The sequence below is a fragment of the Trachemys scripta genome, chromosome 7 (assembly GCF_013100865.1).
Source record: "Trachemys scripta elegans isolate TJP31775 chromosome 7, CAS_Tse_1.0, whole genome shotgun sequence".
Taxonomy (NCBI): domain Eukaryota; kingdom Metazoa; phylum Chordata; order Testudines; family Emydidae; genus Trachemys; species Trachemys scripta.
In genome coordinates this window covers 10,354,247-10,373,430 of record NC_048304.1, presented here as the reverse complement: position 1 = coordinate 10,373,430, position 19,184 = coordinate 10,354,247, and the positions used below count along the sequence as shown (strand labels likewise).

General features: G+C 39.0%; 1 protein-coding gene across 1 annotated transcript in view; it reads left to right on the top strand.

Annotated features, from left to right (window-relative positions):
• EIF4E3 (eukaryotic translation initiation factor 4E family member 3) overlaps positions 1-16,913 on the top strand; it is a 28,538-nt gene extending 11,625 nt beyond the window's left edge. The window contains exons 2-7 of the mRNA XM_034776322.1: positions 2,485-2,557; positions 7,043-7,137; positions 9,232-9,292; positions 11,213-11,279; positions 14,343-14,498; positions 15,473-16,913. Coding sequence (XP_034632213.1) covers positions 2,485-2,557; positions 7,043-7,137; positions 9,232-9,292; positions 11,213-11,279; positions 14,343-14,498; positions 15,473-15,519 — 499 coding nt within the window. The 3' untranslated portion in view covers positions 15,520-16,913. The remainder of the gene's footprint in view (positions 1-2,484; positions 2,558-7,042; positions 7,138-9,231; positions 9,293-11,212; positions 11,280-14,342; positions 14,499-15,472) is intronic.
• Positions 16,914-19,184: the final 2,271 nt, after the last annotated feature.

Below are 19,184 nucleotides of genomic sequence, written 5' to 3'. Positions count from 1 at the left end.
AATAAATAATTGTTCTAAGCTATCTTTTGCGTTCTTAAAAAAACATTCAGCTTTGTAGCTGTATCTTCAGCATGTATTCCACAAACAGACAAAATACAATCTTTCTTTTCTCCTTATTGCTTTCTCAATATGACTTACATGAAGTTACCATTTTAACCCAATGGTGATTAAAGACACAAATAATGTAAAATGTATTACTGCCAGTAAGAAGAGAGAAATAAGAATTTTGACAGCGCTCATTGGTTTGAAGAGAGAGACCAATTTGAGCTGTCCAGATCAAAGAACAAGACAAAGCATTTCAGGATTTGGGAGGCAAGATAGACAAACGCCCAGACAGAGTAATGTGCTGTCTTCTCTGCCTTCTGTCCATTAGAGGATTTTGCCATTGCATGCACCTGTCATGCTCGTAACGTGTATTGTCCGCGCACACAGTTGTTTGCAGTTTTGCACAGCATTTGTGCAGCTCCACCAGCAGTAGTAATATCAGAAAATACACACCTGCCATTCAGTGATATTTGTTTGAGTGTTTTACGCTGTTGCTACTGTCGGAGCTGCACAGAAATAATAGCTACAATATTTACTGGTTCAGGCTCAGCCTGCAAGATACACCACTCTTGTATCCTGCATTAGGTCACTGTGCATTATTGTGGTGCTAATGTACGCAAAAACGATTAGTGCTGAATTTGCACCGTTGTAATTGATCCTTCCAGTACAGGTCCACAGTCTCCAACGCCATGCCAGTTGACTACTCTGTTCACTGTCTCCTGTTTTCCTGATTACTTGTTTGTTTCAAGCTTCTGCAGTCTTTTGCATCTGAGTTTGCATGCATTTCACCTTCTAAAATCTTAAGGCTATGAAAATAGTAAGGAAGTTGCTTGGAGAAGCTGAGAGGAGTTAGTTCAGCTCCTCATCTGGTGTAAATCAACATAGTTCTATTACTTCAGTGAGGCAACACTGACTTGTATCAGCTGAGGACCTTGCCCTGTGGCTTCACTAGATGAAGATAGTATCTTTGCTATTGCGGCTGCTATCAACAATGCAACCGTATCTGTGATAGCAATGATGTAAACACCAACATATACAGAGCTAAGGTTTTTCACCTCCATGTCATCAAGGGCTAGACAACTCGGGGGGTGAAAATGCTAGCATCTGGTCTGTGCTGCCACTCCAGCTGTTGTTGATGCTGGAGCTGTGTCAGCATTAGGTCAATTGTGGGAGAATTATCTGAAATTCTCAGCGTAGACACTGAATGCATTGCATTGCATGGATCACAAGAAGAAAAACTAGAAGAGAGCTGACCCGTTAGGGTTTATACTTGCATCGGTGCATATGTACTGTATGCTTCTTGTTAATGTAAACTCTGCCTGTTTTTTGCAGGGAGACTTTCTGTATCATTAGTTTCTCTTCACTTTTCTCTACGTATGTTTGTTTTATCTTTCATCATTTGGTTGTGCACAGTGGGGAGGAGAATTTAAGTATCAAGGTTTTGGTGGAATGTCAGCGTATTTTCAAAATAATTAAGCATAATGCTGCAAGACCCTGTGTAAAGTCTCTGCAATTTTAACTGCTGGCTTTGCAGCCAAAGAGGTGGCCCTGTGTGCTGCATCTACCTGCTTGATCTCTGTGTAATCAGTGACATTTTTAAAATGTGACATCTGACTAAAAGTGCTTTTGTTTTCCATAAGAGAAATTACAGCTAAGAGTTGGTAAAAATCAGCTGCTTTTTTTTTTTTTTTTAATTCTGATGTGGTTTTTGTTTTGTTTTGTTTTTGAAATTTCAGGTACTAGATTAGTTGTGAGAGTTTGTAGTCTGTTGCCATCTAGTGGGGGGTGTATGTAAATTAAAGGTGATTCCTTTTTTTAAAAAAATCATAATTATTACTTTGAACTGCATAGTTAATACAGCTAAAACTCCTTAAGAGAACATTAAAGTAGGACATTAAAATATTTTAAAGTATTCAAAGATAAATCAGATGTAAATCAAGTTGAAATTTAGAAACATTAACCTTGAAATTTGATTTGAAGTGACACTCTCAGTACCCGTGGTTCAAAATTTGATCTGGATTTTTTCTTATTTCCGAGGACTCCTTTTGATTACAAACAAATAGAAACCCACTAAGCTACTCTTTCCCTTTCTCAAAATCCACACCAGTAATCTAGCAAATGTGAACAATCCTATAATTACAGACCAGTGGACTTGCATAATTAAAGTGGGTGGGTGCCTTTTTAGAACAAGCAGATGTATCTTTGTTTTAAATATTTAATGTACATTTTAATTAGAACATAAATATTTTTAAAATATCCAGACAACTCTCAAATTAAACTAAACATAAGAACGCTCAGCCTTTACTTTTTAAAACTTTTATAGTGATTGGAGTTGATTGTATGACTTTGATATGTTTCTAAAAGTTTCAGTCATTTGCTAAGACAATCATGTAATCATTTTTTGGATAAACTATTTTATTAACATAAACTTTTTTTTAGGTCACTTCCAGGTACCACAGCAGCTGAATGTGCATCAAATCTCAAGAAGATCTATACAGTACAGACAGTACAGGTAAGATTAAAATAGAACTACAGAAATTGCTACATGTGAGAAATAACACTCAAGTTGTGAGGTTATATTGACAGCCATGTGCCAGATGAGTAATTCTCATGCTTTCACCTCTCCGAGGTACAAAATCTAAGTATCAGTTGACAGTATATGCTATTTCTTAGGCTTCCCTAGAATTTCATTGGTAGTTTGTTTGATTCCTGGGTGGTTTTGAGGGAACGTAAAGGGGTGAGTTGCAGGGTAATACACTTGCTTTGCCAGATACTCTGTCTTTCTAGAAGATTTCAGAGCCTCAGGCTGTGCCTCTAAATTGGATCATGAAACTTGATTTACTTTAAGTATTTGTCTGCCTTTTCTCCAGCTATTCTCCAGTGTAATAAATTATTATATGAGCAACGGAAGATATAGTACACAGAAGTCTTCCCTTTGAGTACTCTGTTTGTGACTTTTTTTCTTGTGAACTGATTTGTTATGTTAAGGCTTTTTTCTGTATCTGGACCACTTGCAGCAGATGAGAGATTCTACATAATATCATTCCGTGTTTTCCCTTTTACCTGTCATATAACTTTGTATCTGCAAAAAGTCAGTGGGTAACACTTGCACTCCGTATTCTGAATGGAAACAATCTTATTAGGAATGTGGAGCAGGCATGAAATATCTGTTGTTTGGTTTGTCTTACATAATGTTAAAAGTCTGGCTTTAATTCACCAAAAGCCAGAATATTCTGATATGAGGCTAAAACTCTGTTGTGGCAATTTGGGGGAATCTATGTACAGCTTATGACTTCTGGTTGATACTGGAGACTCTGTGGATCTGTGTCAGACTGCAAACTCCCCTTTGAATATGGACCTTGTTCACCTTTTCTGCTGTCTTTTACCTCCTTGTAGAGCTAAAACCCACAGGAGGTGTCAGGAGAAGTTCTTGCACCTGGCACAAGACTAACAATGGAGGGTTGCTAAACTTTGATGATTGCCCATTCATATGGAGTGCCTTGGATGAATAGGTGGATACCGCTCAGGGCAAATGAGTTTTTTTTTTTCTCTTTCAAGTCTGAACTTCAGGGGGTAGTAATGAAACAAAGGACCATCTAGTGGGGGGACTTTATCACATAACAAGGCTGATGAGAGGGTCACCTGACATAAGGGACAGGAAGTTATAAAAGAAAGGGTCTCATCAGTCTTTTTTTGGCAGGCAGTAAGGGAGGCTGGGCACTGACAGCTGAGTTCAGAGAGAGGAGTATTTTATTGTTTTGTCTAAATCTGTATATTCTTGCTACCTGAAGAGAGATTGGCTTTTGAACCCTTGGCAAAGAGTGTGTGTCTGTTTGCTTCTACTATCATGTATTGGGACATCCAGTAGGGTAAGCAGTGTTAGCACTGGTCCTGCAGGCCTAGGCCAGCTGGATCAAAAGGGTCAATTTCTGTGACGGGGTAGAAGACCGAGAGCCTGTGCCCAGGAAGTATGCCAGAGAGGGGAAAGCGGGGTGCAGGAGAGGGGGAAGGGGGACACCCTGACATTAGCCCTCCTCTTCCTCCCCCCCCCCCCCACAGCAAGCAGGAGCCTCGGGGAGAGAGAGAGAGAGTGCTGCAGCCTTCTCAGACCAAGGGAAGCTTAAGAATATCTGGGCCCAGTGTGGTGGGACCCATACATCGCAGCCTGGTGAGTGTCAAGAAGAGAGGGGGCTTTACAAGGGCTGTGTGACAAAAGCCAGGAAATTTGGAAATGAAGCTAAAACCCTGTCTTTAAAGGGACACTGTCTTGGTGGCTAGTTTTGAAATAAAACTGCTTTGACATTTGTACTGTTTAGTTAATGCCTTGTATCAGTTGCCCCTTCCCAGCCACACTTTTCCTCTGTTCACTCTTAGCTTTAGAAATTTTTAGAAAATGAGGGCATTGGTCAGAGCTCTGGCAAACAGGCTGCAATTGGATAGCTTGTGGTTGTGCTTTACAGACCTCTGTTGGAGGTGTCTGTTGCCCTATCTACGAAGGAGAATATGCACATCATTCAGGTGATTTCTGTAGCGATTTCTCCCCAGGGAATTAAGTTTAACAGCAAAACTACACCCCTGTCTAAAGTGGCTGAAATGGTTGTCGCTTTGACAACTGAAGAGAGCACTGCTTAAGCCCAGAGTATGGTGTATGTAGCATCTCTTATCATTGCTTTTTCCACTCTTAATCCAGACCCAATTAACTAAACTGGACCTTACTGTATTGAAGAGCTACATTGGTTTCCTCCCATCAGGTTGTTGAAGTTTTAGAGAATTCCTTCAGGTCCCCTAAGAAGGCTGTTTCCACTAGATGAATTATTGGAGGCCAACAGCTTGGCCTATAACTGGTCTATTGATAGGTTTAGCCTCAGTATGTACTGTCATATATCTGATATGACTGCCCTGTGGAAAACAGAAATGTTCAGTGACTTTCGCTGTACTCTTCAGAATTTGCTATCTCATCAAAGGTAGTTGGTACAGAACATAGTAGCCTGTACAAGTTCAGCTGGCCTAGGCCTGCAGGACCAGTGCTAACACTGCTCCCCCTTACCCTACTGGATGCCCCAACACATGATAGTAGAAGCAAACAGAGACACACGCTTTGTGGGGAGGGATAGCTCAGTGGTTTGAGCATTGGCCTGCTAAACCCAGGGTTGTGAGTTCAATACTTGAGGGGGCCACTTGGGGATCTGGGGCAAAATCAGTACTTGGTCCTGCTAGTGAAGGCAGGGGGCTGGACTTGATGACCTTTCAAGGTCCCTTCCAGTTCTAGGAGATGGGATATCTCCATTAATTTAAACATTATAGGTGTGAGCCAAAACCTTGTAGACACAAAGGTGTCCCTTATTCTTTCAATTTTGGCAGATTATTGCTTACTACTAGATTGGTGAAAGCAGGACACAGAAGACAATCAATCTAAACTCACCTAGTTCTGTTTTCTGTCAGACTTTTCTATTGTCAGTTCTCATGGCTTTACGTAGTGGTACTCAACTTTTAACAGCTGGATAACAAAGTAGCTCTCAGATGGAATTGCAGAGAGCCACAGAATCATATTATAATGTTGCAAAGTTTGTTTTGTAAAGTTGCACTAATGCATGATTATGATGCAACATAATGACTTAACATCTTTGTTGCTTCTCCTTTACCTGTCTTCTGGGAAGGAGGGATCTTTGTTCTCCTCCAATCCCCACTACCACTTCTGGGGGCCAAATGGGATTACCCCTGCTCTTTTCCCACCCCATCCCCTCGATGGTGGCTTCCTCTCTTACCTGCAGCTGAGAAGTAGAGTCTGATGGTTCCCTTGCTACTTGGTCTGTTCAGAAATCCCCAATCTTGCATTGCCATGGTATATCCTATTTTGTCGTAGGCAGTACTCTTTCTGCCTGATCTCAGACAAAATAAGTGGATCACCAACTAGGCATGATGCTCACGAGCTATAATGTAATCTTGTGATGCACGATACCATGACAAGCAGTGTGATCTAAATCTCTAGACAGAAGAGCTAGAGGATTACTGTTTTATGGTATTGGACTAGTTTAGTAAATAGACAGAATAAGTGTTTATCTCTTTTTAAAAAGCATGTTAAGGAAGTTTTACTCAAACACTTTGGATATATGTTCCATTGTAACTCAGATTTAGATAATATTTAATATACTTTCTCACAGTCATTATGCTTTAGTATCAAAGGCTGTGTTGTTAGGGTAAAAAGGTGTCAGTTGGAGGGTGTGATACAGCACAGATCTCTTCAGCACATACAGCATGCTAGTAGGGGCTGGTCTACACTACATCCGGGATCGATGCTCTGAGATTGAGCCACTGTCCGTCGATTTAGTGGGTCTAGTGAAGACCCACCAAATCGACAGCAGATCGCTCTCCAGTCGACCCTGTATTCTACTCCTGATGAGAAGAGTAAGGTAAGAGTTTCTCCCGTCGACCTCCCGCAGTGTAGACCCCACAGTAGCTTGACCTAAGGTACGTCAACTCCGGCTATGTTATTCATGTAGCTACGTAGCTGGAGTTGCGTAGCGTAGGTCGACTTACTGCGGTAGTGTAGACATAGCCACCGTTAAAATATTAGATTTAAGAGCTGCTACTTCTATTGCAAATTCACGTATGAGGAACACTGAGTGTGGAGTTTTCTGCACTTTGGGAACTTCATTACAGAATAGTTGTTTCCCTTCTCTCCACCTTCACTTCTCATAGAAACATGCATTTGCTAAGCAACAGTGGCTTCCGAATAGGACACAATTTGTCATAGTTTTAGTGGCTTGTAATTAAAATATTACCACTTCTGAATTATGTTCTCTTTAACAAAAAGCTGAAAGTGAAATTGTGACAGGAGCTTGAACTTTAAAGAGCTTAAATACATAACAAGGGTAAATTATAGTTTTCTATGAGAGAGAATCTTGATAATTTTATGAAGTATAAGCAAAGCGAGTAAATCTGTACACAGTTCACTGTCATACGTGAATGATACTAGAACCTTTTTTCCCTTTTTAAGATTTTCTGGAGTGTCTATAATAATATCCCTGCTGTGACAAATTTGCCTCTGAGATGCAGTTACCATTTAATGCGGGGAGAGAGACGGCCACTTTGGTAAGTATCTTATCACTGTAAGCTCCTGGGGCTAGGTACACTTCTGTCATTGTAGAAATAATAAATAATGAGTGGAAAGAGGGATCAGAGAGTTGCATGTATGTACTGTACTGCCATTAATCAGCTTGACTTGGGATTCAAAAGTGACTTTCATATGTCACTAAAGATCTTGTTCAGTTTAAAAGCAAATTATCTTAAATCAAGCATTTATTGAAAATTAGCATGTGGAAATATGGGCTACAAATTAATTGTCCATATTTGATTATACATCTAAATAATAAATCGTGAATTAAACATACATCCTGTTTAAAGTCAAGTGTTCTAAGAAAAAGCTGTATTTGAATTATTTTTAATTTACTGATTTTTCTTTTCTCTCCACACAAAATAGGGGGACATTAATACAAGGGACTAATATTCGTTGGTAATATTCACTGTGCCAAGTATGCTCCATCTATGCACAAATATACACATACCTAAAGACATACACACACGTTCCTATAGGCTTAGATCAGAGAAGGTTGACTATCAAGTTTTGTAACACTACGTTGCAGCTCATTCCAATTTGATAGCTTATTGTTCGTAGAATGGAAACTCAAAACTATAAACCATCAATTTTTTTCTTTATAAACTGAGTTTAATTTCTCTTCCCATTTATATAGTTCGTGCACTTTTTAGTTAGATGGATTAGGAACCTGCTGAGTAGGCTTGCTGCTTATTTGCACGTTTTTTTATTAGTTTGGCTTGTGATCGAATTACAATTCTTTACATATTAACAATAGACCATAAAACGGTTCACTGAATTTTGACAAACTACTGTAGATTCAAGTGACTAGTGAGTAAGCACAAGAACTCCTTTTAAAAGATATTACTGCTGAACAGTGTAGGTTAAATTGGTTTTAAGTAAATGTCGACACTGGGATATGTGTACACCAGTCTTGATATCTTCACTGACAATGTCAAAGGATAAGCAAGAGAACTTTCTGTTTTTGTTCTTCTCTATTTTTAGTTTTGATTTGGTCAGTGATTTTGAGGTGGGTGCAGTTCAGAGACCTCTGAAGATGATGCAGGTCTATTTCAAAACTCCCTCTGTCAAAGAAATTCAGTGTACTGTATTTAAGGAAAGGAATGTGCAATGTTGATCTAACCACTAAGTCACTGTCGTCTTAGTAAGTATTAATAAATTATTGCACAGGAAAGAAAGGTCTTGTTGAGATCCTCCGATTAGTTAGGGTTTAAAGTGTGGTTTTTGGTTAATTATGGACATGTTTTTATAAATATCAATCTATTTTTATTGGTGTTTAAAAATGTGCTTTCCTTGATTTATGTCCTTCCCAAGCCTTCCATTGATGGAAGCTCATTTTGGCTGGGGAATCTTTAGAGGCTGCAAACAATTTTCAGCAGTTCAGACATTGTACATTGAACATATTAGTGTACACCTTTTAAAAACTGGTTCTTACACTTTTTCTTTTGTGGAGCTGTGACTGAAAACACTAATTCAAATTTATAAATTAGTTGCAACAGAATGAATTGGAAAAGGCTGTAACTAATAACTGTAGCATTATGAAGCATGGTTTAAAAGTGTTGTCAGCCCTAACTCCAGATCACTTGATTTTTTTTTTTTGAAGGACAATTAATTTCCAGTGATCACAGAACTTAACTGAAATATGTACAAGTTCCTGTGTTCACTAGCAAGAACCTGAGAAGAAATGAACTGCCGAAGGATGAGGTTACCACAATAAACCATGACCTGTTTTGTGGTCATGTGCTCTCTAAGAATTTGCAGCCATTTCAAAAGTGCCCTGTGACCAGGGAAAATAGACTCATTTCCTAACAGACACAACATAGGAGAAGGTTTGGATGTCGACAGGTGTGCTTGACATGAACAATGAATGATTTCTCTCTGGTGTCAGAATTCCTAGCACAAGCCTTGTTACCTGGAATTAGTGTTCAAATTTCAAATGGGATTGTCCTGGAAAAATTAACCCCATAAATAAGTTTAAATTTGTATCATACTGTGAAAAGCACACTGTATGTACACTTTATCTACATGTGGATTTGAATGGTTTTTTTCTTTGACATATTTCTCACAACCAGGGAAGAGGAAAGCAACGCCAAAGGAGGTATATGGAAAATGAAGGTCCCTAAAGAAAGTACGGTATGTAATGTCAATTTCTATCTGGAAATGACTAGTCAGAGTTTCAGCTTAATCTCCATATATAAAATGATGACAATTGTCTTTATAAAAAATCCTTTTGTGGAGTTCTTAGTTTGGTTGTTGAACTGTGTTGAGTGATGCCAGTACACCATTATAAAGTCTAATACCTTTTATGTTAAGAAGGTGAGAAAATTTGTTAGTGTAGATAATTCAATACTTGATTTTTTGCTTATAACAATATTTGACAATATTTTTTTAATTAAATAAAAGCTATAGTTAGAGGTTTCATATAGCACCTCTGTTTGGCAGACATACTATTTGGTAATTTTTAGCTTCCATCTCAAGACTTGATTTATTCACTTACCGATACGCAAGATAAAATTTAACAATTGTCATTATGATTGAAAGTTAATAGTTAATTATAGCTGGAGCACTAAGGATTGCCCAGTCCTGCAAAACTGACACATGTGAGTAGCCCCAGTAGAACTACTTGTGCATAACAATACTCCTCTACCTATGTGTTTTAGGAGTTGGGCCTAAATAGTGAGGATCACACTGTGCCTATCTCTAGCCAGTCATGTTCTTCACTGCCATAAGTACTAAAAGGTACTGCATAATAATATTAGTTTTTCAACACACCAACTAAAGTGCTTTTTATTCTCATAAGCCGGATCCTGCGAACATTTTTTACTGAATGAAATGCTTCCTATGCACGAGACCATAGGACAACTCACAGTAGTGAGTTTATGCCTGGTGGCTTATGCTCTGTGCTGGTAATGAGAGTTTGCAGGTTACATATATGAATCGCTCCATTGACAGAAAAAATACATCATGTCAAAGATTGTCAGATTGACATCTTCAGACTGTTTCATGTTGCATGACCTCCAATTTATCTTTCCTTACTATAGATTGATACAGTACCTTGTATTGGCTGATAATGAACCAATGAAATGTTTTATGCTAATTCTTTGCATCTTCAAAGGTGGATAAAATGTTCAGAAACAAAGTGAAAGTTTTCTTGGCTCATTGTGTTTGTGCTTTGTGGTTTTAACTTTATTGTGTTTTAATTTCTTCCCATTTTTAATAGTACTGAAAAGCACAAACTAAATTGAAATAATAGCGAGGCCATGGTTTGCTTAAAAGCAGCATATGCAAAAGTCATTATGGCTGTAAAGACAAAGATAGATGTTGCCATATGCTCCAGAAATCTGATGATTTCCCTGTAAGCACACACCTTGGAGCATATTATTGAATTTATTAGCCCGGAGTTGCATATGATTTATCAGCAACTGGGTTCCAAGTTTTGAATGCTCTTTTGGCTTAGATAGTAACAAATGTCAAAAAGGAATAACAGTATCATCTGTCTAACATAGTGAAAGACAACTGTGTAATAGGTAGACTTTTTTCATTATTATTATAATTCTCTAGTTAGCATTTGAATTTGTTGAAAAACTTTTTTCATAGTCAAAAGAAAATCAGGACATGAGATTTAAATATAAATTCATCAATTTTTCTAGTACAGATTAGTTCTTTTCTTAAAATGAATAGTACTTATTTTTGATAGAAACAAGTGTTCACAAATGCAGTTTAATGGTCTTTTACCTTGCATAAGCAGGATAAATACTTGAGAGAAATTTGTTTGTACTTTACATTAATTAATCTATTTAGTTTGAGTCCCAGACACAAATTTAGAGAAGGTAAATTTATTTAAACATTTAATAGAAGAATGTCACATTATGCTACTTATTATAAGTGTTGTAAATTTTTGCTCCAACTCTGTGGAAAGAAAGAATAATATAACATAAGATGCACTTGTAACACACAGCCTCAGAAACTGCACTCAAGACTCAGCAAGCAAACCTAACACGTACACTGAAAGATCAATAACCTAGAATAATAACTGATTTTTTTTCCTGTTAGTCTGCAGTTTGGAAAGAGTTATTGCTGGCAACTATTGGGGAACAGTTTACAGATTGCTCTGCAGCAGGTAAAGAGATCATTTTCTTACAGTGCTTTCTTTTTATTTCTTTAGATTTATTTGAAGCCCCTGTCCCAAGCAGTAGGTTCTTGTTCAAAATATTAAAACATCCAACACTTAAAACTTTTGGCACAGCATACAGTAACTCCTCACTTAAAGTCGTCCCGGTTAACATTGTTTCATTGTTACGTTGCTGATCAATTAGGGAACATGCTCGTTTAAAGTTGTGCAATGCTCCCTTCTAACGTCGTTTGGCAGCCTCCCCTAACTACCTTGTGCAGCAGTTGCCCAGCAGGCTAGTAATTGCAGCTGTCCCTCCCTCTACTGCCATGTGCTGCTCCTGCCCTCTGCTTGGAGCTGCTCCCCGAGGCTCCTGCTTGCTGTGTGTGGGGGGGGGAAGGAAGAGGAGGGCTAATGTCAGGGTGTCCCCCTTCCCCTCTCTCCTGCACCCCGCTTACCCCATCTTCCATAGAGCAGGGGGGACACACGACAGAGGGAGCTTCCAGGCAGCTGCAGTCCGGTCTCAGTTTGCTGATTTAATTAATAAGGCAGTGTATTTCTGACCCCACTCTTCATGCTTAAAGGGGAAATGCACATCACACACACACACACACACACACACACACACAGTGTGTCTCTGTCTGCCCTTCCTCCTTTCCTGCCGCCTTATACAGTAGTGTGTGAGAGTTAACCCTTGAGGGCTCATCCAATTGCTAGTTCATCATTTAGCAGTAAGGCATTCCCTGGAAATATCCCACCCTCTGACTCCACCACCTCAACCAAGCTTCACAATGATCATCACTGTATACCAGTATTAAATTGTTTATTTAAAACTTATACTCTGCGTGTGTGTGTGTGTATGTGTGTGTGTGTGTGTGTATATATATATATATATATATATAATTTTTTGTCTGGTGAAAAAAATTTCCCTGGAACCGAACCCCCTCATTTACATTAATTCTTATGGGGAAATTGGATTTTCTTAACATCATTTCGCTTGAAGTCGCATTTTTCAGGAACATTAACTACAACGTTAAGTGAGGACTTACTGTATAGGCATGCCTATTCTCCCTGTCATGAACACAGGTCAAAAAAGGACAGACAAGGTTTCCTGGCTAGCTATGTGGGACAGAGTTAGTTCTAGATCGGGGTTCTTAATGTTTTTCTTTCTGAGCCTGTCCCCTCTTTCCCCACCCCATCTGTGTATCAGCAGCTGTTCTAATAGTTTAATACTAATGCCATGGTGCCAGGATTCTGGAAGTCTCAGCAGGCATCCATTTGCTTGTTATGGGGTGCTTTGTATCATTACTGCTGAGAATCCATCCTAGGCACTTTTATGGCCCACATTACTGTAGTATCTGTATGCCCCACAATCTTTAATGTATTTATCCTTGCAACACCTTTGTGGGGTAAGGGAGTACTGTTTTCCCATTTAACAGATAAGGAATGGAGGCACAGAGAGGTTAAATGATTTGCCCAGAGTCACAAAGGAATTCTGTGGCAGAGCTGGGAATGAAGTGGGCTCTCCTGAGTGCTAGGTTAGCACCCTAATCAGTGGACCACCCTTTTTCTCATTTGATATCACTTGAATCAAGCTACTTGTTAGTGTTAATTTTACACAAAATTTGTACTCGAAATATGTTACCTGTTAAGTGGAACAACTAAATTCACTCAATAAATGATATTGTTCAGATGCAATAATTTAATGACCATATTTTCAAACTAAATCTAGTACCTAAAAAATATACTTGAGGTTGCATGGTTTATTTGGGAATGGACTGCAGAGGGGTTGTGAGTGTAATCTTGCCTAAGACCATATAATCACATTTTACATATTCCAGTCATCAAACACTGGTAGAGGTCTGGTCTGTTTTAGAGTATAAGGCTGAGTTACAGGAATTGTCCATAGTTACTGGAGAAGGCAAATGCTTGGCTAACTTGTCAGTCTATTGAGCTAGGAAATAAATGCTCAAAAATTGTTACTAAGCTAACTTTTCTGTTTGATCAAGGAGTGATAAAAAGATATGTTTATAACGACATTTATATGTCCTAAACACAAACATCTGGTTAGACATATGTTTATTTAATGCCTTGAATATTACATTTTGAAGTAGTTCCATTTCTGATTTATCATTCAGAAGAAAAGAACTTGGTTTCTTAACTCCATAATGCAGTTCAACAAAGACCTTTCAAACAGGGAATTTCTCTCCAGCCTGATCAGTACAGTAGAGCAGAAAAGTAGTATTTGCCTCTCTTTTTTGTGTGTTTGGCTTGGTTGTTGTCTTGGATTTTTTCCAGCAAGGGTTTGTTGAGCTAGTATCAAGATAATATACTTCTCTGGCTGCTTGCACAACTTTCAGCATTATAGGAAACAGAATAAAGGTGACCCACATCCTTCCACAGTAAGAAACTTTTTTAAATCTGTGTCTGTTCAGTCTTATGCATAGTTAAGCTGACATCAGGAAGTGAAAAAGCATGTATGCCATTTACACGTAATTCTCTGTGCAGAATTCTGTCCCAATCTCAGTAATTCAGCAGTAGAGAACAGAGTTCTGAATACTGGTAGTAGCTGTGTGAAACTGACCATAGACTTGTTAATTTCATTCTGCTGCTGCTTGGGAAAACTGTGTGGCAGCCCTATTGAAGCTTACATTCTGGAAACTTTACGGTCTCAGTCTCCATCACACTTTGAAAAATAAAGCTTCCCACATCGTGGTGACAGATTTTTGTAGTCCCTCAGCATAAGTTCCTTATATTACTGCAACACAGAATTAAAGCCATAGCTATAGATTGTTTATGAACTGCACCATTTCACTGTGAGGTACTATTTACAATAACTGCTGCAAGTAAGCATACATATGGTTTCTACATCGGTATTCCCTTCATTCTCATCGACTCTAAGTCCAGAAGGGACCATTATGATCATTCTAGACTGCTCTTTTTCATTTCTTCATTTCATGTTTGATTTTTTTTTTGTAAAAAATGTTCCACCATAGCATAACTAGCCAGTATAGACTCTTCTCCCTTTTTGAAAAACTGATGATTTTTTTCAACACTTCTTCCTCTATACAGATGACGAAGTAATAGGGGTTAGTGTCAGTGTTCGTGACCGTGAAGATGTTGTTCAAGTTTGGAATGTGAATGCATCTTTGGCAAGTGAAGCAACAGTTTTAGAAAAGATCTATGAACTTCTGCCACACACCTCCTTTAAAGCAGTGTTTTATAAGCGTAAGTATCTTGTCAATTTATTTCCTCATAGCAGGATTTCCAGGTTTGTTAGAGAAAGTGATCATAGATGAGATGTATGCTATAGGATAACCTTGTTAAGTGACTGACTGAATTTTTAACATTCCGAAATTTAGTATCTCTTGGTGCATGAGGATTTTTACTTTCTAATTATTGGAGCTTTTTTTTCCTCTGTACAAAATAGTGAGGATGACTTTCATAGTTAAGATTTAGAATGTTTTTTTTTTTTTTGTCTGCGAATGAAATAATAAAAAAATGCCACATAACCCTCAAGATTATGAGTTATTGTTAATTAATATATTTATTGGTATTGTTGTAGCAACTATAGTCAGGATGGGGGGGCGGCATTCTGCTAAGCTCTATATAAACACACTAGTAAAATGGTTGTTTTTTCTCTTGTCCTCCCTTATCACTCACCCTTATTATTGTCTTCTCTTGTTGTTCTCATCTTAATTTGAACTGTAAGCTCGTCCAGGTAAGGACTGTGGGTGAAATTCTTGCCTTTGTTGAAGTCAGAGTGCTATTTTGCTAATTCATGGTGCTGGACTGGGAAGGAGAAGAGAAAAGGGGGAATCTCTCCAGGGGTCTGAGCCAAAGCCCATAGAAGTCAATGGGAGTTTTGGATCAAGCTGCAGCACAAAAAAACTGAAATTTACTTAGAACCTGATATAGAAACTCACATCCATATGAGTAAGGGTTGCAGGGTCAGGCCCGTAAGTACAGTCCTGTTAGATCTTGCATTATGCCTTAAGTGTATAGGCAGTTGTAACAAAAAGCTTAATGCCTTAATTGAAAAAAAGACTATTTCTTACTAACAGTAAAAGCAACAGTAGGAATACTTTTTATCCATTAAAATATACCTCAGTCCCCAAATCTCCATCCCTTAGCATCTTTTTATTTAGTACTTGTTCATATAGTCAATGTAAAACTTGAGTTTTTCCTTTTTCCCCCCTTAGCTCACAGAGAGCATCATGCTTTTGAAGGTGGACGTAGAAGACATTAACTGCACCCTGTAAAAAAACTCATACTTTGTAGTCTGAGTTTGTGAAGTGGTCTAAGCAGGGAGATGGATGGGCAGAAGCACCACATCTGCTGGTCATTTTCAGTTTGTTTCTAATGCTTTCAAATTGGGCCATTATTAGTCAAAATGAGGAAAATGGTTGCCTTGATTACTAAACATGGTGCTCCTTCCTTTTTTGGCTTTGTACATTCTCAGTTTAGTTTCCTTGTTGGAAAAAAAATATTTGGCCACTTGTTTTTCTTTCATTCAGACTGTATTTGTATTTCTGTTTTGTTACATTTAGTAGACTTTCCTTTCTTTTGAAGTAGTTGTACTGTACTTAGGAAAATGCAAATATGCACAAACATGATATGCTGCTTTTTCTAGATTTGCTGTACATAGAGGAATCCTGGCTTGGTCAAACATGTGTTTTCAATATCTGTTTTGAAACATTCCTATCATGTTAAGATTTACTCACTGTCTTTGTCCCGAGAGAGAGAAATTGCACTGCGTTATTCTAATATCAAGTCATGTGGTCTTGCACTGATAATAGCACACACACTGTAAAAATAAATAATAATCACTGAATGAGATCCTGCAAACAAAGAACACATTTGTATTGGGACTGTCTTAAATTCTGTGAGTTGTTGTTAACCAGTGTTCAATTTAAGCTATCTCAAAACAACACATTCAGCCTAGAATGCGAGATCTTTCAATAGGAAACCCTTCACCTCATATTTTAGAGGAGATGATATTGAAATAGTTTTGTATGCTTTCTTATGAAGTTTTTCAGTGCACTCACTAAAAAAAAGTTTCACAAGTCAATTCTAACACATTTTACTAAATAGATCCTTTTGTTACCGTGCTTTGATCATATTTGGCCTCTATCTGCACCCATAAAGGTCAGTACCAAAACTCCTGTTGGCTTCAGTGCAAACAGATAACCCCCACTGTATTTAGTTTCAAGCTATGGTGGCACCTTAAGTGAGGTTGTTTTTAATTTAGAAAAATGAAGTTGATTAACATTTTAGAGCATGAATGTGAATATTTACAATGTTTAACTCGAAGTGTGTTTTTGTCTATATTAATTATTGGAGGTTTCGGTATGTTTTATTATAGTACCAAAGATTTATTGAGTTATTTCTTTTTACTAAAGGAAGCTACAAAGTAGAAATGAATGTATACTCCACTGAGTATTACTGGATTGGTGTGTTTGTTTGGAAATTGTTCAGATTGCACTGATTTCCACATATTTAGTATATTAAGAAGCAACCATTGGAATTAATTACATTTATAAATAAAAATTCCCTTTGAATTTTTTTACAACTTCATCTGTATTTATGAATTATAATTGTGCAGTTAATGAGGATTATTAATTAAACAAAATTTTTCTAAAATCAAATGACTCGCTTCAATAATTGCTTTCTAAGATTGTGTTACTAGAACTACTTTCTTAAACTAGATATGTTTGGATGAAAATTCATCTCCAAGAAACTATACATCTAATCCTGAACATACATCGAAATATTTATTTTTAAAAATTCAAATATATATTTTTTTGTTAAAGTATAAAGAAAGGGCATGTTTGATTAATCTTTATCAGAACTGTCTCTTGTATATTTTCAGTAGTAAATTTGATTTAGGATTTTTTTTTTTTTTTGAAAGACTTTTATTTCTTTATATGTCATATTAAACTTTGCATGTAGTTTGGTGTTCTGAAATAAAAGCAGAGAGACTATATGTTCATCTTAATGACTTGATATTTTACCGTTCGCATTGTTTCAGTGTCTCCGAATGTGACATGTACTAGTTACTGTTGTTTGTCTAAATGAGCTTTAACACCTGTGCTATTCTAAAATCTAGTTACAAATTGCAAGGATTTCCTTCCATTAAGTTGAATTAGGAGCATATCCTCTCTTGGTTACCCCATATCTGTCTGAAATCTTTAAATTTGTTTCAAAATTTTTAAAATTCAATATTTAACTTACAATAGACTTCAAACTAAAGAAGCTGTTTAAATTATTTCTAAGCTTTCTTGATAACACAGTAGCTTTAAAGAAGAGACAGCGGGGAGCCAGGAGCCTCCAGGCAGCACCTGGGCTCTCTGCAGAGTGGAGATACTCTGGGCAGCAGCCGGGGATCCGAGTAGGGAGCCTCTGAGCAGCAGCTGAGCTGGGATGGGGAGCTGGGACTCGGAAGGAAGCTTGGCTCCGAGCGAGGAGTGGGACAGGGGCAGCATGGCTGGCAACAGGGAGCCCGGGGGCAGTCAGGCTCTAGCTGGAACCACCCCCCACCCGAGTGACAGCGCCGCTTTCTTGTCAATTTCATGGCTCCAGCATGGAGCCATGAGATTGACCAGAATGATAGCCGCCATCCAATGTAAGTAATGCAGTGTCTCCACACACATTGAATCCTAACTACGCCAACATAAGCCCTACGCCTCTCGTGGAGGTGGAGTTATGTCGGTGTAGTAGGGCACTTACATCGGTGGGAGCAAGGCTGTAGTGTGTACACTGCCATAATTCAGTCGACGTAAGCTGCCTTATGTCAAACATACTCTGTAGCGTAGACCAGGCCTCAGACGAGCGAGCTTACAGAATTTGAGTCAATTGGTCTTTAGTTCAGACTGATCTAGCTGATGTTTTCTGAAGTATGTTACAGTACTGTTCAGGAAAGTGGACACTCTCTGTAAGTGCCATAAGTATTTTTCTGTAATGTCTTATTGTACCTAGAGATCTGCTTCATTGAACGTGATTAAACGAACAGTGCACTGATATAAAATAACCCCAGACTATTCAAAAGAATCTCAAAATAGACCACGAACAAATTCCTAGTAAAACTAATAGCCAGTTCGGATAGTAGATCAGCTAAGTATTAATAGCATAGAGATCTTCTAAAAATATTCCCGAAAAGAAGGAAGGAAAAAAAAAAGCAAAGGAGTTGCTGCTGTTGTCAGGAGATGATGACTAATTGTTCATTCTGTTCTTACCATCTGAGTACGAGGCTACCACTAAAGCCTCCAACTGAAGAGAAACCCAGGAGCTGAGCAACCTGTGCGAGGGTGGGAAGAAGAGTAGAGCTTAGCTAGGCAGTAGTTGCACTGGCTGGAGAAGTGCGGAACCACGTGCATAAGGCAGGAAAGGGGAGCAGGGCGGATCGGTGTTCTGAGGGGAGAATGCACTGCTGCGTGCAGAGAGAACAGACGCATGGATCTCCTGCCGGCATGCTGCTGAGCACAGGGGAGTGGGAGAGAGAAGGGGAAGGTCCTGTGGCTAGGGCCGGCTCTAGCTTTTTTGCCGCCCCCAGCAAAAAAAAAGTGCCGCCCTCCATAGCGCCGCCATAACACACACCCTCAGCACCGCGCCGCCGCCGCGCCCCCCACTTGCGGAGCGCCGAACACCCTCAGCTCCCCGCGGAGCGCCGCGCCGCCAAACCCCCCAGCCCCCCGCGGAGCGCCGCGCCGCGCTGCTGAACTCTCCCGCAAAGCGCCATGCTGCCGAACCCCCCCACCGCCACACACACCTCCCGCCAAGCGCCGTGCCGCCACACCCCCCCACCGCCGAGCCGCGCTACCGAACACACACACACACCCCCCACGGAGCGCCCCGCTGTGCCTCCCACCCCTGTTCCCCTGTTCTCCTCCATGCAACTCCTTCGCCTTCCCGCCC